The 22,995-nt window shown below is 36.0% G+C and overlaps 4 protein-coding genes across 6 annotated transcripts; 2 read left to right on the plus strand and 2 right to left on the minus strand.

Moving 5' to 3' along the window:
* Positions 1–34: 34 nt before the first annotated feature.
* LOC110369939 (uncharacterized) lies at positions 35–5,733 on the minus strand. 3 transcript variants are annotated; one of them, XM_021325582.3, is made up of 10 exons: positions 5,504–5,733; positions 4,861–5,095; positions 4,305–4,381; positions 3,788–3,911; positions 3,335–3,534; positions 2,945–3,212; positions 2,644–2,865; positions 2,402–2,566; positions 1,908–2,317; positions 35–1,789 (listed from the first exon to the last, which is right to left on the minus strand). In XM_021325582.3, the coding sequence occupies exons 1-10, from the start codon at positions 5,612–5,614 to the stop codon at positions 1,547–1,549; spliced, it is 2,055 nt and encodes a 684-aa protein (XP_021181257.3). In that variant the 5' UTR covers positions 5,615–5,733; the 3' UTR covers positions 35–1,546. The 3 variants fall into 3 exon arrangements, with proteins under 3 accessions (XP_021181257.3, XP_021181258.3, XP_021181256.3); XM_021325583.3 differs by having other exon boundaries at positions 2,402–2,536; positions 4,305–4,399; XM_021325581.3 differs by having other exon boundaries at positions 4,305–4,399.
* A 1,364-nt stretch (positions 5,734–7,097) lies between these two features.
* On the plus strand, positions 7,098–9,806 carry LOC110370020 (solute carrier family 22 member 21). The gene is made up of 8 exons (XM_021325709.3): positions 7,098–7,367; positions 7,459–7,535; positions 7,648–7,807; positions 8,191–8,517; positions 8,601–8,831; positions 8,900–9,117; positions 9,208–9,407; positions 9,512–9,806. The coding sequence occupies exons 1-8, from the start codon at positions 7,150–7,152 to the stop codon at positions 9,737–9,739; spliced, it is 1,659 nt and encodes a 552-aa protein (XP_021181384.3). The 5' UTR covers positions 7,098–7,149; the 3' UTR covers positions 9,740–9,806.
* A 486-nt stretch (positions 9,807–10,292) lies between these two features.
* LOC110369927 (BTB/POZ domain-containing adapter for CUL3-mediated RhoA degradation protein 3) lies at positions 10,293–13,573 on the plus strand. Its single transcript, XM_021325566.3, has 3 exons — positions 10,293–10,681; positions 10,790–11,049; positions 11,174–13,573. Exons 1-3 carry the CDS (start codon positions 10,516–10,518, stop codon positions 11,624–11,626), a joined length of 879 nt encoding a protein of 292 aa, XP_021181241.2. The 5' UTR covers positions 10,293–10,515; the 3' UTR covers positions 11,627–13,573.
* Positions 13,574–14,199: 626 nt separating this feature from the next.
* On the minus strand, positions 14,200–15,491 carry LOC110370001 (INO80 complex subunit B). The gene is made up of 3 exons (XM_021325685.3): positions 15,296–15,491; positions 14,864–15,219; positions 14,200–14,782 (listed from the first exon to the last, which is right to left on the minus strand). The coding sequence occupies exons 1-3, from the start codon at positions 15,345–15,347 to the stop codon at positions 14,240–14,242; spliced, it is 951 nt and encodes a 316-aa protein (XP_021181360.3). The 5' UTR covers positions 15,348–15,491; the 3' UTR covers positions 14,200–14,239.
* Between the last annotated feature and the right edge of the window lie 7,504 nt (positions 15,492–22,995).

Raw genomic sequence — 22,995 nt, forward strand, 5'->3', positions numbered from 1 at the left:
GTTGGAAATCCTCTTTAGAAAGAAAATGAAACTATTTTTCAGTCTGTAAAAATGTAATTTTCACTGAAACACACATGTAATTAACACAGTTCCTATATTCAAACTGTAAATCAATGTCATTATTACTATGGGGTTATCCGAATTAGCTTGAATTTGAAAGGATAAATTATTTATATTAAAGTAAGTCACAATTTGGAATAATATGTCAACTTAATCACAAAACTAAGTAGGAATTAAGTTTATTTTACAATACCTGTGATTACAAAAATATGAACTACTTATTACTACAGAGTAACACAGATAAACAATTGAAATATACATACATTTCCTTGATTCCAAATTTTATAACATTTAATTTTATGTAGGAACATGCCAATGTCATAATTATACATTTACCAAACACCAAATAACTCCAAATGGGCCCTTTTTTAGACTTAACTGAAAACAAAGAGTTGATTTCAAATTTAATGAGCCAATTTTGGATTATTAGTCAATTTATTAAATTAGTAAAGTACTCATTTTATTCGTAATTACAAAAAACAAAAAAGTTCTTTTATAAAATGTCGAAAAACAATAAATAGTAGCGACATCAACAAAAAAATCGTTGATAATGTGAGTTTTGTACACCAAGTCAATGCTGCCTTTACGAAAACAAATTAAAGATTTATTACTCACAAATTCTAGCAAAAAATATTATTTTAAGCAATCATCTTATTTTCAGATACTACTAGAATCTATATTGAGTTTCATTATAATAAACGGAGAACGAAAATGCCAATTCTAGCATCAAAAACAAAAAAAATAACCTTTACTCTGCTTTATAATAATTAAAGTGGGATTCAAAATAATTAGATCGTACACAATAAATTCTGTAACTTACACTTACAGCTTAGCTTACTTACTAGTTGCTATCGTCAACAATCAGTTCTGGAATTTATCATTAGTCCTCCCTCTTAACAGTACACTTACTACAATTTACGCGTTAGTAATGCAAATACCAGTCGCACATTTGTAGTAAGTTTACGTTTCAATCACATTATCAATTGCAACAAACTACCTACCATTTAATATATAAATGCTTGAAATTATTCAAAAGTCGCGAGTTTAGATAAACAGTCGACTGTTGTGGCGTTGGTGTCTGATCCCATGCCGCTGACTTTGCTCTACGTCAACGAAACTATGTGCATGCATAATGAATTGCTATGTTTTGTCTGTACGTCTACATGTCTACAAATCGAGTTATTTCAAAACAACTATATCTAAAGACACTGGCGAGTAAACACTGGGCCGAGCCGAACCCGGATGAAGCATTATCGACACGACAAAATTTTCATACACATTTTCATCAAAAAACGAGGGCGATTTTTGTAGCAAAATATTGCTCAATATAAATGATAAATAATTACCAATTAATAAGTAGAATATGCTCGATGAAACCCTTACGTGACATGACCTGTCTATTAATCATAATTTAAATTACAAAGTCTCCACCATACATTTCACAATACTATGCGTGGCTTGAACACTTTTGTCTATGTTTGAATGTTTAGACACTTGAAGTCACTACTGAACTTGAGAGGGGATCGTCGAATTTTTGCCTTTTCGAGTCCTGTTGTTCCTCTTGGTTGTGCTCTTCTTCAGCGGCACGTTTCTTGGCTCCCTCCGCGTTACTTGTGTGCTGTCCTACCTCGCTGATTACGCCGCCTTTGAACCGTACAATAATAGCTGTCATATTGTCGCAGCCGGTTCCGTCGCCCATTGTGCTCGGCGCTAAGCAGTGGTCGAACATCTGCGCAAAACATTATTACATTATTATTATTTACCTGTTTTTTTTTTACATTATGGCGTTTGTATTATATTCCAAATACGTCAAGGTTTAGCAGTTTGAAATAGATTGTGATACATACCTCCTCGCAGATCTGTGACAACCTCTCTCGACCTTCGGCTAACCTCGGCAGAATGAAGTCACAAACATCTTGACTAGACATAAAGTTCCATATACCATCACATGCCAGCACCATGAACTGATCCTTCTCTGGGTCAATCGTTAACGTCTTCACATCAGGCAATGCAGTGATCATCTGTTCTTTCGCACCCAAATCTTTATTCTGCTTGTATGAGTGGTCACCAATGGCACGCGATAAGTTAAGGCCGCCATTAATACGGCCGTCATTCGAGACTTTTCCACCAGCTTTGTTAATTCTTTCGAGCTCAGGGGTGTCTTCTGGTTTGTGGTCTATTGACATATCTATCGCTTTGCCTTCTCGGCATATGATGCAGCGCGAGTCACCAGCATTGGCTACATAAAGTTCATTACCTGTAAAAATGGAAATAGAAGGTCATTAAACATGTACTTATGACATGTATAAGCTTGTCAAGTTATATCATGTATAGAACTTACCCCTGAGCAATGCCACAACTGCCGTGCAACCACTGTCATTGCCAGGCTCCTCATTCATAGAGATATCCTCCTCTCCATCGTCATCACTTGATTCAGCCTCCAATTCATCCTCGTCTTCATCCTCCTCTCCATCTCCTGCAGAACATTCAAGAATTGGCATGTTACCTACCAAAAATCATGTCCACGCCTTTGACCACGCATGAAATGTGTTTCTTCCTCTTTTCTTTTATCAAAGTACTCACCATCATTTGAAGACTCCTCCACACCATTTACATTCTCATCATCAGATGAGTTGATCTCTCCTCCTTCGAAGGTTTCGTCATTGGAGTCACTTTCGTCATCATCTTCCTCTGCCGCTTGACGCAATAATGTCTCGTAGACGGCGGCAGCGGCACGCCTGATCTTGGCGTTCTTAGGCCTGTCGCGCCCTTTAGTATCTGAACTTGATACTGCTGCTGTTTTATCTGAAACCCATTACAAATTGTATGCTGCTGGACAAAAATATGAATGGAAATATAGTTATTTGCTCTATTGTAAAGTTACCTTTGGCTTTACCCTTAGCAGGTGTGGCAGATCCATTTGATGAGGTTATATTACTTTCTTCACCATCAACTTGCTTAGAGTCTGTGACCTCTCCATTACAGGCTTCAGAAGTAGCACCGTTGCCTGCAGCCACTGAGCTCTTGGCATCACCGCTCTGCTCTGGCTGAAGGCAATTATCTTCCGAACTGTCTGGGGCTGTGGAGTTGGCTTTGTCTACCTCCATTGCGACAGGCTCCTTGGCTTTCTCAGCAGGCTCACTGGTGGATACCTTAAATAAATAAAGTCTGTTAACTGATGTAAGATGTTTAAATTCAATCTCCAATTTCTTGGACTACAATAAATGAAACCATTCAATGTCTTATGTGACCAAAACTTTAATAATAAACTCACTTCTCCATTCACATCCTTATCTTCTTCATTGGAGTTGGTAGAGGAAACACCACCAGTGTCTTCATCGGCATTGCTGCCCTCTGCAACCTCTTTAGTAGAGGACAAGCCATTCTTGCTGGACGATGCTTCTACAGCCGGCTGTTCTGAGCTGGAGCCAGCTGCTACTGCTATGCCAGAACTTGAACCTGATCCTCCTGCACCTAAAACAGGACACAATTACATTAATTTATTGAGAATTTCCTACATATTTATTTTATTTTATTCCTAGAAAAAATGACCAGCCTATTTAATAAAACTGCAGGATATAGTCCTCATCTCATACTGAGAAGGAATGGGAAATAGCACCAGTAAGTATGAATTAGGAAATAAAACCCTGGTGAGTGTTAGTATGGATTAACTTTGTTAAACTAAAAAAATGTTAGGCTACAATAAGAAAAAATATTGCATCTGTACCTGAACCACCGGCTTCCTCTGTGTTCTTCTTGGCGCGAAGGCATGGAGACAGTGGAGTAGCAGTGTCTCCGAGACGTGCACGATGAAGAGTGCTCAGCTTGTTCTCATACTTAGCCAATACTTCCTGTTAAGTAATGGAAATTAAAAATAATATAGCTGAACACTCAATACAGTATCCATCTATTATAAAAACCAGGAAATGAAAACTATAACATTAAGGAAAACTAAGTTAAATATAGAAAATAATCTCCAGTACAAAATGCTCAGCTTTCAGACTTAGGTAAGAGATCCCGGTTCAGCAGTCATTGGGATTGTCATGAAAAACAATATTACAGTAGAAGACACAAGTTTCTGGCAATTTAAAATAGTTTTTCGGTCAATATTCGTCAAGCCACTCGCCAAGGTTTCATACAGAAATAGATAGACTTAAAACTTTTCAAGCAGCCCGCTACAAAGAAGTTTGTTTTATGATTTGTATATTACCTATGTATGTTGTAATAGGTTCAGGGTAAGTTACCTGTAATGGGAGTCTCGCCTCTTGGTATAAGTTGCTCACATTGTCATCTTCAGATTCTTCCTCATTGTCACTTGGACCTGGTGGATTGATTTCACCTAAAATATTTGATATTATTTTAATATTCTACTTTCAAATATTAACATCTTGAAGTTCTATGACTTATGTTAGTTCAAAATTGAAGATAAAGTACACAATTCTAAGTCATTATGCAAACATTTGACCTCTGCCACATTGTCCTATTCCGAGAACTCAAACCAATAAATTTCAAATGGTTTGATTACTGCTAGGTAAAACTTTGTTCAATACAATTGATTTATCAATAACTGTTTCAAATACTGTTAAGTGTATTCCACCATTCTCATCTGTGCGACAGTATTGACACTATAACCTCTAAATATTAAATGAAAACAATCACAGTACAATTTTATAGGTTATTTGCAACATCAAGATTTCATAAAACACAATAAAAAATATCAGATTTTAACCTGTATGAGCTGTATATTTAAATAATTTGTTCAACATAAATACTACATTTCTTAAATATGTATAAACTTACCAGCTAACTCCTTTAGGATGTCCATAACTTCTTTGGTGGCAATAGTAGCGTCAAATCCAAGGAAAGCATCTTCCAAAGCTTTCGTGAGCTCACCACTTTTGTAAGCCTCTGTGTTTTTAATGAAATTCGGCAGATTTTGGGAACAATATGTGGCCACTTCTGCTCCCCCATGCCCATCATACACAGCAAACAGTGATGTGTTCACATCATACTCCAGAATTGTGTTGTGTGCATCCTAAAAGTATTCACAATCAACTTGTTACTATAAATTCCACACTCGTGATAGTTTTTGATGGTAATTGTTAACAATACCGGATATAACAGCTATAGAAAGTAGGATTATACTTGGGAGTATTCCTATTATGTAGTTAGAATTGATTACAAGCAATGATTTCAGAGTGATTGCGTCTATTTACTTTTTTGCGGTTTCAATCTCTCGGTAAATATAAGATCGTGCATTGGACATTGGACATAGTAAAACGCCTAGAAATCATAGCATAGCACAGGCCGCGAATGGTATCACAATGCTAGAACTGTAGATGATTATCTGATCACCGAGATGTGGCGATGATGATTGTATAGCAATAAACATCGGCGTACGGAATGACTGAAATAAACTATCATGATCGAAACAATATAGTACCTCTTGATTGACACGCCATCCCTGCATGGAGCTTGCGCCGCACTCAAGTTTATCGTTAGCTTCATCGCTGGACACTTTTTCTGTAACGGGCTCAGACAAATACGCACCCATGTTGGAATGTTATAAACATGAATTATAATTACATAAAATAAATAATTGAGGCGCGAAAACCTCCGAAAAACGCGCAGGCGGCAAGCTAACCCGAGTCAGTCAACCGCCGAGAACAGTATTGCCAGAAATTAAAATTATTTTACCCCTAAATTAAGCTCAATTGTAAAAATGAATTCATATATTTTTTTAACATTTTACACTGTAACTTATTATCATTAGATATTACTGTTAAAGTAGTAAAACATCATTTAGTAATTCGTTAATTTTATTTTACTTGAATCGCTCTTCTGAAAATAAACATTTTAGTCTCATATGTAATAGTGTGACCATCAATACCGAATTTATCAATACCACAAAAACATCTGAGAACATTGCATATAAAATTCAAACTAGTGCATTTTCTTTGTTTAACCTTATAACGATAAATATATATATTGTAATCTTCATCTACGTAACTCCCTGTCCAGTTTCACCACAATTTGTATCATCAAAAGTTTCTATTAAAAAGTCAGGTCAGTCAATCACGAAGATAATTCTGCGAGTTATGATTGTTTTCAATAATTGTCGTACATACTTCTCCAAGAAACTTTAAAAAATAAACTATCAACCATGAGTTATATACCAATGTTTAATGCACGAAAATAATTACAGTGGCGAAAATTTAACTACATCTTAGGCATTTAAGTAGCCTAGACAATCAATAAAATTGCACAATATTACAATAAACACATAATGAAATAAAAAATATCGTCGCTAAAAATCATTGCGAAATCTTCAACATTCACGTAGCTAGATTATGAGCATTTCATACAATTATAATAATTTATGATCTCCAGAAGAGCTCGTGGCTATGCCAAAACCACGCGGATTGATCGATCATAAGGTTAATCATCGCTTGGCGCGGTCGGTCAGTGCATGAGTGACCCTCTTGTCATGACGAGTTCTCCCGTGTTTCGGAAGGCACGATAACTCGGTGTGTCCCGGCTGTCATTTTTGAACATCTTTGGCAGGCGTTACGGGTAGTCAGAAGCCAGAAAATCGGAGACTTACAAAGGCCTATCGGGTTGCCTGGGTAACTGCGCAAAACACTTAGGTATTCAGCTGCATCATGGAAACCGACCTAATCGGCTGGGCCAAAAGGCTCGACAGATCATGTGGTGATGTCTACAACTTCAACTATATTCGGAAAAATCTTGCCTAGCCTAGCGAAGACTATAGCCTAACACTTTTTAACCTTAGTGAGCTACCTTAATGGGAAGTGTTACAGGCAGCGTTGAAACCGCGCGAAACGGTTAGTAGGTACTAATAATTATCTGGGAAGTAGGAATTGACTTCATACTACTAATTATAGTTTATAATTACTACAAGACAACATATTAATGGTATAACGATAAAAGAGTTGATAAATAAGCAAAGGCTGTTTTATAGATAACGGATATTTATGTAAATAGTGTGCATCGATATCTTTATCTTATTATAACTTAAACTCTACGGTGCTTGTGTACCAATCGTAGTAAGAGAGTGATACTAGTAGGATGGATTCAGTGTACGATCGTGCGATATCAGAAGTCGGGCAAGATGGAACGTTTCAAATACAATTTGATATTTTTTATAACATAATTCTTGCAGGATTGTGGTCCATGACCTTTAATAATATAGTTTTAGCTCTTACAATTACTCCGCACATGTGCAAAATTCCTAAGAAACTTTCAAATGAAAGTGAACATTCATGGAAATTGAAATACATTCCAACGTAAGCTGATGTTTTAGTAATGATCAGTAGAGAGTTATATTTTAATTTTAAATATTTTATTTTCATTACCTATTGTTTTTTTTTGTTTTAGTGTTGAAGACGCAGCAGGAAACAATAAATTCAGTGACTGTTTAGTATATTCTAATCGAGGAAACAATATAACTGAAGGTATTTTTTCCAATGTTTTAATTAATTGCTATAGTCTTAATTGCCTTATTATTTTAATTCTCAACATACTCGTATATCGTAAGCTGAATTGAATGCATTTAATTATTTTCAGAATGTAATATATATGATTATGATAGAACTTGGTTTGAAACAACAGTCCCTTCCGATAATGATTGGGTTTGTGAAAATGAAATATATGTAGCAAATATTTTTGCATACAGTAAAATTGGAGAAACCGTTGGATCATTATTTTTTGGGTGGTTTGGCGATGTGTGAGTAAGCATTATTTTTGACTTGTCAAGCACCAACTAGATAAAAAATGAACAATGTTATGATAGGTACTGTGAAATCATAAAAGTTTTTATCACTCTATAGATAGCGGCAGACAGATTTGGGACGTGTTCATGTAGCTAACGTCTGGGTTGCACGGCTACTTTTAACCTTTTTCATTCGTTATTAGCGACCCAAATTTATTGAAGTCGGAATCAATCGTTCACGGTTCTATTAATTTTATCTTCTCGGATCACTTTTTAAGTCATGTTATCCTTTAGGGAGACTATAGATGAATTAAGCAAATCTGTGCGATTGTTTTCTTAAATGCGTCCAATAGTCCCTGTGGTAGGCTAGAAATAACATAAATTATTTTATGTTTCAGATATGGACGAAAACCAACATACGTAATTTCTTTGGCTATGTTAATAATTGGTCGCTTTCTGTCAGTGTTAGCTAGTTCTTCGTTTATTATATTTGCAATTGGATGCGTTATAGCGGCTCTACCATCATGGTGTGTCACACAGAGTGCATCGATTGTTTCTTTAGAAATATCATCTCCAAAACGACGAGCTAACATTGCAAAGCTAAGATTAGTTGCAACTAGTTTTGGCCTATGTTTAATGCCTTTATTGTACTGGTGGTTAAGAAGTTGGAAAGTATTTGTTGTTATCACAACAGCAACTCAGTTACCATATTTGTTCTGGTCTTGGTAATTATGCTACTATTTTTCATGATAGGTAGTTACATATTTTACAAGCATTCAATTTTAGGTATAAACCTTTTAACTTCCAGGAATTTCATAGAATCTCCACAGTGGCTTTGGGTTAACGGACAATTTAAGAAATGTGTTCAAGTACTCAAGCTTATAGCCAAAGTGAATAAAACTACTCTTGGTGCAACTACAGAAAACGATATATTAACAAGCGATCTCTCCACAACCAATAACGCAGAAGTCTTGGGACCATTAGCATTATTTTCTGGCTGGCGATTAGCTGTCAATACGATCTTACAGCTATTATTATGGTAAGTTCGTGGTAAAGTACGCAACATGCAGAGTTATATATTTTAAGTTTTTTTTTGTTATATCACAGGATTGCCGTTTCTGTCAACTACACAGTCGTTTTATTAAGTTCTGCGGAAAAGTCTTTGGCAAACCCATTCTTGGACTTCGCGTGGCAGTCCTTGGCTGAAATTCCTGGATATTTTGTTGCATCGTGGCTTGCCGATCGCATCGGTCGACGATTTACGGGAGTCATTTCAACAGCATTAACAACATTATTGTGGGTAGTCTACGCCTACCGCGATATCTGTAAGTACCGCATTAAAGCCAGTAACTGAAAAAACTACTTCTACAACTAGATTTAATCAAAATAAATTTAATCCTAAAATCCTATTGCAGATAATATAGGCTGGCTAAAGAATCCATGGTTGGGTACTGCCTTGGTTATAATAATTAGATTCGTAATAACAATGTCATATTACATAATAAATCTGTTTAACATGGAGCTCTACCCAACGTGCCTCAGGCAATCAGGAATGTCTTTAGGTAACGTAGTCAGTGGTGGAGCTGGTGCAGTAGCGCCATATATTTTATATTTGGTAAGTTTTACAATGGTTTCCCTCACTTCTTGTCCAAGAGGTATAAATTATTTTATTGAAATATGATTTTGCAGTTACATAATCGTAATTCGTCGTCTTTCTAGGGTCGTCGTTTTGATGCTCGATATCCAAGTGTCATCTTAATAGTAACGACACTATTCGGCGGTGTATTAACGTCGTACTTGCTGCCAGAAACTTTGAACGTAAAGTTACCAGAAACGTTAGAAGATGCCCAAAAGTTCGGTCGACGTGATCGAAGCCATTATATGACTGTCAATCTAAAAGACGAAACAATCGAATCAAATATTGCCGTCTCATTAAATAGGATTTAAGAGATTATATTTTATTTTATATATGTACTTAAAAATAAAAGTTATATGTTTGTTATTTTATATTTTTTGAATAACTAACTTAGATCCCCTGTATTAAGTCATCATTATTTAATTTAGTGCTTACGGACATTACTACCTGGTTGTCGATATAAGTAGCTGAATAAGTGAGCATAGTGAGGGATTGGGTTTGATTCCCAGATGGTGTGATCTTTGTTTAGGCAGTTCCGTATGAAGAGTTTAGAATTTAGCATAATCTATCAATTAAAATTGACAGTGTGTAAATATTATTCATTAAATAACATAAATACAAAAAAATACATTGCTTAGGATAATTCAATAGGAATTATTTTGATCTTACAAAATGCTTAGAAACCTTTTTTTTTAACTTTAAGACGTTCTATTATGTTGCTATTTCATAAAATATATTTCCCTGAAACTAAGCCTATTTTTCTGAAATCGACTAAAATTAGCGATGAGTTTTCGGTATATAATAGACAATCAATAGTAACTTACTAAATGTCTGTGCACTATTTACTTTTTGATATATTATCTATCTACTCTTCTGCTCTCCTCTTTAGTCTTTGGGTAAATATAGGTGATAATTTACGGGATTTATTGGTTTTTAATTAAATACATTTCTATTATCAGTGATTATTGAAATGTAGTAAAATATGCGAATATAGTATCATAAGTCGAAATAATCCCTATTTCGATCCTTGTCATATTTTGCAAAACTTGTATTGGTATACGCATCGCAAGTGTATTTCGTTGATAAAATGTCGGGCGACCACAAAACATTGATAAAAGGCAGCCCGTCGCAGTACGTGAAGCTGAACGTGGGCGGGACGCTGTTTTATACAACTATCGGTACACTTACCAAGAGTGATAATATGTTGAGAACCATGTTCAGTGGCAGGATGGAGGTACTGACAGATTCAGAAGGTATGCGCAAAATTATCTCGAAGAATGGTTTTATTTAACATCCAAAAAGGTTTTCTCTGGTATAGAAATGAAAAAATCCCACTACATCGATGTTTTTGCTGTTTACAGGGTGGATACTTATTGACCGCTGTGGAAAACATTTTGGCACCATTCTGAATTATCTTCGAGACGGCACCGTAGCCCTACCAGACAGCTACCGCGAGATTATGGAACTTCTAGCAGAAGCAAAATACTTCCTGATTGAAGAGCTCACCGAGTCCTGTCAACAGGCATTAGCAAAGAAAGAAAGGGAAGCGGAACCTATCTGCCGAGTTCCTTTGATTACTTCTCACAAAGAAGAACAACTGCTGATTATGTCAACTTCGAAGGTATTAATTAATTTATATGCAAACACATGATAAAAGAAGTTATAAGTAACTACATAAGAAACCGTAGTTTTATTTTATGCCAAATTATTAACTTGTAATAATGTGTATTTAATTTATTTTACAGCCTGTTGTCAAGCTCCTGATCAATAGACACAACAACAAATATTCCTACACAAGCACATCAGATGACAACTTGTTAAAGAATATCGAGTTGTTTGACAAGCTCTCTCTGCGCTTCAGTGGCCGCGTGCTATTCATAAAGGATGTGATTGGATCAAATGAAATCTGCTGCTGGTCATTCTTTGGACATGGCAAGAAATGCGCTGAGGTCTGTTGCACATCCATTGTCTATGCAACAGACAAGAAACACACCAAGGTGGAATTCCCTGAAGCAAGGATTTATGAGGAAACATTGGGCATTTTGCTATATGAAAGCAGAAATGGACCTGATCAAGATTTAATACAAGCGACGTCCTCGCGCGGCGCAGTGGGCGGCCTCTCGTGCACTAGTGACGAGGAGGAGGAGCGGTCCGGCTTAGCCCGACTCAGGTCGAACAAGCAGAATAATCAATCTTAGCGGTTACAGTCGGGCTTGGCGCGCCTTCGAAGCTCGAAACGGACTAATGTCTGATACCAGGCTGGCTTCTTTTTGCCATTTTGCTGGCTGCCCTGCTTTGGTCTGTAGACTTATCTGAGCCATGTTCTTCAATGTTGGTCAATTTGACCATTTTCCCATGGCTCTCTTGATTGTGAAGGAATGAAAATGGCATGAGGCATTTATGATTATAGTCAGATCATACTATGGACAACTTTCTGCTAATACTATGTGTCTGTGTCTGTTCTGTGTCTAGTGAGTATATTCTGTTAGCAGAAAATAATAGAAGAAACATGACATTAGAAGTGCTAAATAAGACGCAGGATTACATAAATATCTTAGATTCACAATTCAGTCTGCACTGTTTGTAGTGTAAACTCCTCTCTCATAAAACAATGTGGTTGATGTCTAGTATACGATTCATAAATGTATTTTACAAAATCTCAGTATTTGTTATTCATGTGTAAAATTAACCAATAGATAAAACCAGGAGTCACTAGTGGCAGGAGTGTGGGTGTCTTCAGACAATCAAATGTACATTAATTAATGTTGCATTATAAGGTTATACAAGTGTAAAATAATGTAAAGTACTCTCTAAGATTGTATGTGAAACAATGTGTACAAGCTTTGCAGTACATCTATGTCGTAATTCTAATATAATAAGTAATTTTACGCTTATTATGATCACACAATTTACACAGCTCAAGTGATTTGCCAAATGAATGTTGTCTAGTATTAGAATCTTGTTCCTGAAGCATCTTTAGTGGATGAAGCTCATAATTTAATACAAACTTTTATTTAAGATTTACTCCTATGCCTTAGATTTGAAAGGTCTATTTAATAATTGGTGTCTGTTATTCAATACATATTTGCAATTTTCACTATTCAAATATGATAGGGTAATGTGTGTTTGAAATATATTGTAATGGATTACTGCATTGCACTACTTATAAGGATTGTCACTTGATTGGAATATACTTGGTATTTGAATGTAAATACAGACAAATAGGAGAACATGAAAGAAAGAGGTAGTTTGAATTGGTAGAAATAAAGTTGTTCTGATTAATTAACAGTACGTTTTGGAAGCGAGTTGCCTATTGCAACTGTCGAGTGCACATGCAGTAACTGCATGAAATCGGTTGATATACGAGGGTGACTGCACATGCTGCTCCTGCTCCAACACCAAACAATTTCATGTAAATACATACAAACCAGTAGAGTGGATGTAGCACGTGCGGTCGGCAGATGCAGTCGGCTGCACGCTTCCAAATTCTTACTTTTTAGTACCAGTAAGTTCATGGTGTGTATGATTTTGCCAAATTATGTAGCTGATGCGATTGTAATTGATTGATTGATAATGGAATGAAAATTAGATGGAATGGTTATATGGTTATTCAGATTATTAAGCATTCTAGTCTGATATTTTATTGTTCCATTAGACTTTAATAAGAGGTATAGGGTAATAGTGCTAAGCACATTACTTTTATATAAAAAGAGAGTTGCACTAAACAAATAAATATATTAGTGTTATTGAGCAGCATTACAGAAGTACTAAGACTTTCTTATTGAATATTGTCGTAAATTTTCCATAGTGTGTAAAGGTACATAAGCCATCGTGCATAAATTAGATTGTTTTTTTTTTCACAAACGGCAAAGATGTTCTTCATTCACGATGTCAACATAGATCTAGCTAATAAATATGATGAATGTAATTAGAGGCTAATTAAATTGATTGAATTTAAAGAATAGTGTTAATGTCGGTTGTTGTACAAAACGAGATTGGATAAGGAATCCCTCCTATGTCCTAGTACATTGCAAGACTGGTTTCAAGAAGCCGTTTGAGTGGAAAATGATGTTATTGTAAAATTTATTACACTTTATAACTTATTATATCCTTATGAAATATAATATGCTCACTGTTTAGCTGTCCTTATTCGTTTTATTTATAGTTCTACAAATACCCACATACAGTGATCCAGTATACTACAGATATTTGAGTAGTAGAAAAAACGAGAGTACATAGTTTTTTATGTACCCACTATTTACAAACAATCGGGACTCACGCGATATTATGTATAAATGTACGACACATTTTCCGATGTTTCGGCTGAATTGCACCAACCGTGGTCACGGTTAGTACCTGTTATCGATTTGTGTGATCGAGTCGTGGATTAAGTTTGACCTCGAGACAGAAAAAGGCTGCTTTATCCTGGGTGTTGGATTGGAAGTAGTTTCTTATCGACTTCAGAAACAGGTTCCTAAGTAATCTGACCAAAGTAACTACCTATTCAGAGGAAGTTGCAGACGAAAAAAACCGGCAGTTGCACAAAGCCCCATTAAAGTTAAAGCTTTTCTAAATCTATTGCTGATTCTTTGTAAAAAAGTAAAAAGTGGCATATACTGAAACTACACTCTTCTAGAGTAACATATAATTTATCCCAGTAGAGGCAGTAGTTCAGTTAGAGGTAGTAGTGTTGCGGGTTTTGGTATCTTTACTGTAACTTGTGCTGCATGCTATTGTAATCTTATAAAGAAAATAGAATGATAAACAGTAATTAGTTTGAACATGTATAATCATACATAGCCTTATTCTATTTAAATAGTCTGTGTTGATATCAAGTTTCTTTTATAGCATTCTAAACTGCATAAAGGAATTCCTGTTTTAGAGCAATTGTATTTTTTTAAATTGTTGCACCCATCCACACCACACTTCACAGGTTTTGGTGGGTCAATGGGCATTTTCCTTTCCAATGGGAATGGTACACCAGGGGGTAATGACAGTGAGATCTCATTAGTATTGTTTTTGTAAACAATCATTGGTTCTATTTTTCTGATAGGTTTGCCTTTAGACATGTTCTTTAGTTTTGATTCCTGCTTTTTAAGAAGTCTGTCCATTGTTTTCTTCTTATCCTTCTCCCTCTTTTCGTCAGCCAGCTGCTTTCGTTTCTGTGACTTCAAAGCAGCTTTCTGTATTGCTTCTTCTGTCATGACCTTTTCTTTGTAACCTGATGGGAGTGCAAGAAGTACTTCCCCACCAGGACTGGTCTCTTTATCTGTGCCTCGCTCATACATGGCTCGCTGTCTTGCTGTCATCATTTTTGGGTCTTTAGGCTTTATTTTTTTGAGCTCCTCATCAACCTGAAATATGAATAAAGTTGCATTACATCTAGCAGACGTTTACTTCAATATGTGTAATTAGTTAGAATTGTATTCACTTACTTCTTCTAGTTTTCCGGATTTTATAGCATCAAGCCATCGTTCCTCTTCACTAGAGGTGCCACTGTCTCGTCCCTTCTTCTTTTTCTTAGATGATGACGCTTTCGGTGGAGTGCTTGACGACGAGCCAGGTATGGACCTCCGCGAGTCAGATGACGACTTCATCGTTTGTGCTTTGAGAAGATCTGCTGCGGATGTGCCCGGGACGTCGCGTCCCTTCACCTTAATTTTATAAGGCTTATCAAGCACGTCTTCGTACGATACGTCAATAGACGATTCGCTTTCGTATTCATTTTCTACTTTTCTCTTCTTATGCTTTTTGTGCTTATGCCTTTTATGTTTTTTCAGCGGCGGTGTGTCTATAAATTATCATTTTCATTATTACTGTTAGCGTTTGGTATTGTATGTCAACAAAACAAGGGTTAGATTATTTACCAATTACGATTTCATCCTCTGTGGTGCTCTGATCACGCTGTCGGCGGACCATGTTTGGTTATTTTGATAATTATTTTTTTAAAGTTAAAATTATTTTTCCTAGTCTTTCGGAGGGGGCAGAGGAATTTGTTTTCAATTCACATTCCACAATTCTTCACCTTCACTTCAAGAAATTAGTCGTTATGTTGGCACTACTGCTAAGCTGTCAAATAGAAATTGACAGAGTGTATTCGCTTTTATGTACATAATGTCACAGAGGCCAATCACAGCATTAATTATTTCACCTAAAAATTAACAGATATTTTGCGTGCTATTATAATTATAATTTAAGAATTACTGAAGACACATCTATTCTATTTTATTTTTATTTATGGCGATCCATGTCGATGCAAACGTCGACGATTCTGCCAATGACAAGTGGGATGAGAAGCAAGCATCGGAAGCAAGAGACACATATTTGAAAGGTAGTCCCTTGATTTTGAACTCTCATTTTTTGTAGTTTCATAGTCTTAGAATATTGTCATCCAGACTGATTATCGGCCTAGTCGGCTATTTTCTCTATCTCTAAGTATAATAGCCAAATGAAATGGAGACATAATGTGCAGACGTGCCAGGGCCACATCTAGCCATCTATACAGATTAATGGTATTTTAGTTCGTGCATATTTTTATATTATTTACTTTGTTCGAAGAATGCATTCCTTTTGCGTATTTTTATTTTTTTTATTTGTGTTAAACGACGTGTATTAAATAATACAGTTATTATTTTAGGTTTGACACACTTTGTATAAGGGACTAGATAAGGAAGGTTTTAAGCTGAGTAAGTAGGGGAGTATACTTACTTATAGGGAGAATAGCGAGTACATAAGAATAAGTAGTTGTAGTACATTTTAGAGAACTAAGGGGCTGGACATAGGATTTTAAAATACGTCCTCAAACGACTACATCCTTTATTCATTACTAATAAACGATTAACGAAAAATTTCATCTATATTTTGTACCCGTACTCATATCACCTCTTTGCTTGCTCAGAGTTCAACCAATGCTTCGCGTTTTAACGTTAAGTTTTTATTCCTGCAAAGCGTGGCGTGGTAATGGCCGAGTTTACTTTCCGCAGAGCGACTCGGCCATAACGTTGGACGTCGAAATACGTCCGGAGTAAGTTCGAACTTAAGTGGTATGGTGCATTAGGTGCACAGCTTCCTTGCGTCTGATATTATACTTCGAATAGGTAGTGGTTTTAAATCCTGCTGTCTCAGCTTTTATTGTTTTGACAGTCAATCTTTTACTGGGTCCACTCTTTACATAGAAAGTAGGAAAGTTACAACCGGGGGGTAAATAACTTCAAGTAAATTTTTGTGGGTAACAATTCTGTTCCGACCGTAGGCTTATCATAGGTTTTTGTACCTATTCCTATTTCAAGTCACTTTAACAAAGTACCTTGCAGAAGTCGTGACCTGATGTAATAGATTTTCTTGCAAACAAATTATGCTACTTCCTTAAAATCAATAGCTAAAGTGCTTCGCCGAAGTAAGTAGATACCATTCTACATGTTATATGTTCTTACAGGCTTACAAAGTTTCCCGTAAACGTCCGCCTAAGCAAACAAATATAGGCACCCACCTTTTCATTAGGAACGCGATATATTATTTATTTCAAATTAGTTTCTTGGGATCGATATGAAGTCTTGATGTGATTTGGGCCAGTTTTTATGTCGTTCAGAGTTCCGTCGGACCGCATACTGTTGCTGAGGTGTTGGTTTGGTAGATATCGATGTCTGCAGGTCCTGAAAGAAGATGGTTCCTGAAATAGGCACGGCATTTGACATTATATACAGGATGAAGCTTAAAATTAGGTAATAAATCAAATGGAACTTGGGTATGGGCAGAAGAAAAATTAACTTTTTATAAACACAATGCAAAATCGTTGAAAATACAAAAAATTGTCAAAATTTTGACCCCTAAAAAAATTACCCACAGTCTGAAATCATAAAGTTTATTTCATATGATTCAAACTTCGAGGGACAGTCTGTAAATTCAGTAATCCTACAGCGTGTTATGCCATCCTTTTGCATTAAGCTCGCGTTACATTCGTATTTATCCTGAAAATCCTCCGCATTTGCAACGCTGATTGATGCAAGCCTGCACTGGTTGTTGTACGAGATTTTACTATGTTTTAAAAAATATTTTTTTTCTAGGAAAACTTTAGAGTTATTTTTGTAGCTAATGCATGCAATTTATCTAACGAAAGGTTTAGTTACGAGTTCGGGGCCCGCCTATTGCATTCTGTCTTCTATCCATTCATGTCTTAAGTTCCATGTTATAATCAAGTGTTCAAAGAAAGGGTCAACCAAGCATTAATCAGAATCTTTTATCTACCAGAAGGTAGGTAGCTCTATAGGTAGGTACGCCGACTATGGCAGGGTTTTCTCAGTGTCTATAGATAGTCATCTATACAAGTTCTGTTCAAAATTACTGAAGGATAACTGTTCAGAGGCTTACAGATACGACCTTCAATAGGTCCTGTGTAATTGAGTGATCTTCCTATTTATAGCCTTTCCATTGTTTATGGCTTGGTCTCGTTCAATGCCAGCGAGTTAAGCCAGCTCATTGGGTCCGAGGTGCGACAAAGGTCAGCTGAAGCGGACGTGTAATCGTAAGCACCTAATTAGTTGGAAAACTTAAACAATCGCTCGTTTATACGTGTTTGTATGTATGGTGAGTGTTTGGGAACTCCTTAAAAAAAAAAACTTCTTTGATCACCCAGCTTGTGTGGTGAAGTAGAAACAGGATTCCTTGTGATCTTCTCGTATATTTTTTTTCACATGGTTTTAAGTACGTTTTATTTTCGGCTAGGTAAAATTCTGGAATTCTTGGCTATTTTCTCTGGTGTACTTTAAACAAAGACTATAAAACCACTTGACTGCGCATACAGTGCCCCGACGCTCGCCAAAAGTTAGTGATTTTGCGCGTACTATAAGGCTACGATCAGTACGATCCTTTAGTAGCGACCGTGAACTGACCAATAGCAGCCGCGGATTATGCCGCGTCCCCCCGCCCGCAGTAGTGTTCTTAGAAGAAATTGGCGAGTGCGCTCTCTAGTGGTTATTTACTTTATGACTTTAAACTATTCATTACTTATGCAATTCGAAACCAGTTAAAACACAAAGTTTACCATACAAAAACAATCCGTTCCGACTACTAGTTTGAATAAAATAAACTTCAGACAACTTAGGGAGTATTCCTACTATTTCCTACACAAATGTTTACCTGTCTGTTAAGCTATACCTACCTATAGGTATTGCCCTTTTCAATAAGCCGGCCGGTTTCAAACTAAAAGGTATTAACAACGTCGGCAAAGGTTTAACTGCAATCCCATCAAGGAAGGTAACTTAGTTGTTTTTTTAATACTTGTTCTTGTATCAAAGTTGACCGCTGTCGGCCTTAAATTAATTATTCACTGTTTTTAAGTAATGCTTGGCTTTACAAGTTGAGTATTAATTATGGCGTAATAAGCAACGGCGTCTACCGTAATGTAATCATTAAAGTTAAATTATTTCTTTGTTTGTACAAAGTGGGGTTTTTTCGCTCGAATTGTTATTTTAAGAGTTATGATAACGAAAGAAAGAAAATCATACAATTAAGTAGCGTTTCTCGAGCTGGCATTGACGGACCAAAAAATACCTGTAGGTTTCATAAAATTCAGTACTTACAGGTTGTTTACGGTTGGAAATTGTGAAAGTCTGGCAGATAACTGGCATCGTGCCAGTGTGGTGCGATTTACAGCACGTGTGCGTGACTATGTAACGTGATTTCAATTAGGCGTTTGGCACTAAAGCCGCTATACCTCAACCGGTAGCCCGGTGGCGGGTACTACTAGTGAACTTATGTCTATTACAAAAAACCGTATGGGTAGTATTAATGGATTTATGACTAGGAGCGACAATTTTTATTTTAGTAGTCAACAAGTTAAGTACTTTCCCATGAATGATGCATATAATTACCGAAATGTAGTTCAACTAAAAGAAATTACTTTTGGCACATACAAAAATTGGATGGCGCAATATTTTTATCATTTAAGGACACTCAATATATTTTTAAGGTGTTAAGTACATGTAATTACACACAGTACATCTAGCCTATACAGATGCAAAATTAACATTTTGTTTAATTGACAACCGATTTTACATCAGTTCAATATCACTTCGGAAAAACGAATGCACACGTTAATACATTAAAAGGGTATTAATGAAAACATGAGCGTTCCTCAGAAACGAACATGAAAGTTTTCGAAAATGAATATGTATTCACTTAAAGGAATTCTAAGGAGAAGCGCATATCTCTGGCGAGTTACTGTCTTTTCAACGAAGTTATTTGCGTTATAATACAGTCATAAGAGAATCTTAAAGCAGGTAGGACCGTAACAGATCACCGGCTTCAGCTAAAGTTACGAATGCGGAAATTAAACTTTGTTCAAAGTTATGAGCTGAGAACATTTCGAAAGTGGGCAATAACTTCTTAGGATAGTGATATGATATAAGTCTTTGTTCTTAGTAAGTAATGTAGGTTATTGTTTGCCAAATTACCCTATATATTGCGATGGAGTCAAATAAACGCGTTCAAATATAATATAACCTTTACTTGTTGCTATTTTGATAGTTCGGGGTGCAGTCAAGTGTAGTAGATGTAAATATTTACCAAAGTATGCCAAAAATCTCATCTTATATGCCTACCTGCAAACAGTACATTAATTGCACTTGAATAATTTGATAATTAGATATTAATCGAATTGTAGAACAGCTATTTTTAAATAAGTGACGTAGGTATAGAAAAGTCAAAGGATTAGAGAAATAAAAACAATAAAATATTTCCTTTCACAAGATGCTTGCTCGATTATATTATCTTCGTTCGCCAAATCCTCGTATCGTATACCATTACCGCAAAGTACACAATTATTATATTTATAACGACACCAGAACATCTCGCTGTTGTAATATCTTTTTGCTGCAAACCCTTTGAGCTATAATGGCGTCATTCTATCATGGCGTCGCGGAACGTTTTAAATTAGTCCCACCTCCCCAATTCGGGTGGGCCGTGTTTATATGTCCTATAAACGTTAATGCTAACAACAACATGGTATTTGGTGGCTTAGGAAATATGTTGGCCGGACATCAATCTCTGGGGATTTGTCGACTTACAGGCGTGTCCTTATTAAGCTTGTTACAGTAGAGTGTAACGGCCTAACTTATGGTTAAGCGTATATTTTTTCGCCGTAATTTACACATGGTGTTTGGCAAAAGTAGTGCTTCTAATTTTGGCCAGTATTTACATAGGGTAGCATATTTTCTAATGCTTAGAAAATTGTTTTTGTTGCTAATACCTGGCTTATGCGAAACCTAAGATATATCAAAATGTGAACAGAGCCGATTCTGAAAATTCTTTTATCAACTGAAAGCTACAGACTTGTTAGTTACAGTAGTTCCCTGAACTAGTGAAACAGTGAATTCTGCTAGTGTATTAATAAACAGAACGTCGGAATTGAGTCTCTGTGAAACTGTGCATGTCCCCATAACGCAGTCGCCAAAACTTTCTATGAAATACGAACGAGGGGGAAGATGCTAAACAGAAAGAGTTTGTAATACATTTTTTGCATTGTTAATGAGAAGGACTTTCCCCAGAGGACTGAGATGGTCCAAATCCTTAACTTTGTTAACATAAAAGAAATATTGGCTCGAACAAAAATCTTGTTTGTTTTATTGCGATATAAAATGCCGTCCTGGGATTGAGATACTTATTAAGATATATTAAGCGTTTTAGCCAGAAATTGAAACGTTGAATGTTCGAGCAATAGCAGAGTTTAGTTTGATATACAAAGAGCAAAGTTTTGCGCTGATTTCGTATTGACAGATACAAAGCGTATCTAGAAGTTTCCCATAATTTTGATGACGAGCGGAACGCAAGGCAAATCGGATGTTGTTTACATTAATTTTGTGTATCTCAAACAATTTTACTGACACATCGTTTTCATTGTTGTATATTTGTATTTGTTTTCGTTCTTACCCTTTGTATTTCGTCCTTAAGTTTATGTTAGTTAAAAGCTGATAGTGAAATTAGTCATTTGTTTTTTGTTTCTTGGTGATCACAGCATCAGCCTCACCATCTCAAACTGGGTACCTAAGTACTCTAAAAATATTGTTGAATATTTTTTGATATGGTAGAGTAAAATATTGAACACTGTGAAAAGCTTTGTAACAAAAATATTTCTGTGTTTAAACAGTACCTGTTATTTTCCTTCAAATATTTACCGGTGAAAGAAATTTCACCAAAAGCCTTTCACCAATACCGCGTCATTTTCCCAGACGGACAAAATTTATATTATAAAATAATAATCATAGAACAATATTAATATTGTCGCCGTAACACAATTGTTACGACGGTAATAAAATAAATGCAATTATAACGGTCGAGGCACGACTCTCGTGCCTTGTGTCCGAGTCCGGATTGGCCGTCCGGCCGTCCGGACCGGACTGTCCGGAGATTCGATTATTGGATCACTCGTTAATTAACTCTTGTGCATACAATCACGGTCCGGCTTGTTATGGATTTACTATTTACATAATCGATGGCTATGTATCAGTATGTTTAAATTCAGGATTACATAATCCTATGTGTTTTCATCTGTTCAATTAATTAAACATTAATTGGCTGTTCACATTTCATTGTTCTTCGTGATCAATCAAAGAGGTTTGTTTCATAAATATTGGTAACGTTTTGTATTTAATAGCTTGTTTATGGTGTAATCAAACCTGTGCAGTAATGGCTTGTACCGTGCGCAATACAGCATGTTTAATTACCTACCAGTTAGTAATAACGTATAATTATAGCAACCCGTAATACATACAATTATGTTTATGAGAACATCTCCGAAACCCCGTACGCAAATTAGAGGATTCTCATAAAATATTTAATGTTGGCAACACACGTATCTATACGTCACAAGTTTAACCCTTCAAACGCGAGCGGCAAGAAAAGGCGTTCGTTGCGTGCAGTCCATAATTTCCATAGTCATGCAAACTAGCGCAAACACTTCGTTATAATAACGAACTCGAACTCGCACGGACTAGAACTCGTACGAACTTCCTTTAATTAAGCCGACACTGGCTCGGACGTACATGTGTGCAATTAAAGCGGCTAGATATCTTGGTTTGAGTACTTTAGACCCCGTTTGAACGATAAGGTTGTTAGATTGGTACTAGTTGGTAGTTGGTAGCAGTGGAGGGTTGAGTAATGAGTTCTGAAATATGTATGTGTGATTGCTATTGCTGTTAGGCCCATTCAGATGGTCTTAGCGTCTGCGTGAGGTAAAACATATGCAAAACTAGCTGGTGCCCGCGACTTCGTCTGCGCAGGTTTAGTATTTCGAACAATATGTTTACAAATTGTAGCCTATGTGTTATTCTGATGTATAAGCTATATTATTGTAAAGTTTCATTAAAATCCATTCAGTAGTTTTTGCGTGAAAGAGTAACAAACATCCATACATCCATACATACAAACTTTCGCGTTTATAATATTAGTAGGATTTTTGTTACAAACAAAAGATCATCTCTCAATAATCTTCAACAAAAAATCTGATGAATTTCTTAAAAACCATTATATTTTATTCGAAATTCAAGTTTTAATTGAATAGATCGAATTACTG

This window comes from Helicoverpa armigera, chromosome 9 (genome assembly GCF_030705265.1).
Source record: "Helicoverpa armigera isolate CAAS_96S chromosome 9, ASM3070526v1, whole genome shotgun sequence".
NCBI lineage: Eukaryota > Metazoa > Arthropoda > Insecta > Lepidoptera > Noctuidae > Helicoverpa > Helicoverpa armigera.

What these genes read in the sequence shown, in the direction of transcription:
- LOC110370001 (XM_021325685.3), bottom strand. Translation starts at nt 15,347, where the DNA reads ATGGTCCGCCGACAGCGTGATCAGAGCACCACAGAGGATGAAATCGTA. An exon ending in AGAGGATGAAATCGTAATTG is followed by an intron (nt 15,220 to 15,295) that starts GTAAATAATCTA and finishes GATAATTTATAG; the next exon opens with ACACACCGCCGCTGAAAAAA. An exon ending in AATCCGGAAAACTAGAAGAA is followed by an intron (nt 14,783 to 14,863) that starts GTAAGTGAATAC and finishes TTCATATTTCAG; the next exon opens with GTTGATGAGGAGCTCAAAAA.
- LOC110369939 (XM_021325581.3), bottom strand. Translation starts at nt 5,614, where the DNA reads ATGGGTGCGTATTTGTCTGAGCCCGTTACAGAAAAAGTGTCCAGCGAT. An exon ending in AGGCGAGACTCCCATTACAG is followed by an intron (nt 3,912 to 4,304) that starts GTAACTTACCCT and finishes ATTACTTAACAG; the next exon opens with GAAGTATTGGCTAAGTATGA. An exon ending in TGTCACAGATCTGCGAGGAG is followed by an intron (nt 1,790 to 1,907) that starts GTATGTATCACA and finishes TGTTTTGCGCAG; the next exon opens with ATGTTCGACCACTGCTTAGC.
- LOC110369927 (XM_021325566.3), top strand. Translation starts at nt 10,516, where the DNA reads ATGTCGGGCGACCACAAAACATTGATAAAAGGCAGCCCGTCGCAGTAC. An exon ending in GGTACTGACAGATTCAGAAG is followed by an intron (nt 10,682 to 10,789) that starts GTATGCGCAAAA and finishes TGCTGTTTACAG; the next exon opens with GGTGGATACTTATTGACCGC. An exon ending in TGATTATGTCAACTTCGAAG is followed by an intron (nt 11,050 to 11,173) that starts GTATTAATTAAT and finishes TTTATTTTACAG; the next exon opens with CCTGTTGTCAAGCTCCTGAT.
- LOC110370020 (XM_021325709.3), top strand. Translation starts at nt 7,150, where the DNA reads ATGGATTCAGTGTACGATCGTGCGATATCAGAAGTCGGGCAAGATGGA. An exon ending in TTTGGGTGGTTTGGCGATGT is followed by an intron (nt 7,808 to 8,190) that starts GTGAGTAAGCAT and finishes TTTATGTTTCAG; the next exon opens with ATATGGACGAAAACCAACAT. An exon ending in CGCCATATATTTTATATTTG is followed by an intron (nt 9,408 to 9,511) that starts GTAAGTTTTACA and finishes TCGTCTTTCTAG; the next exon opens with GGTCGTCGTTTTGATGCTCG.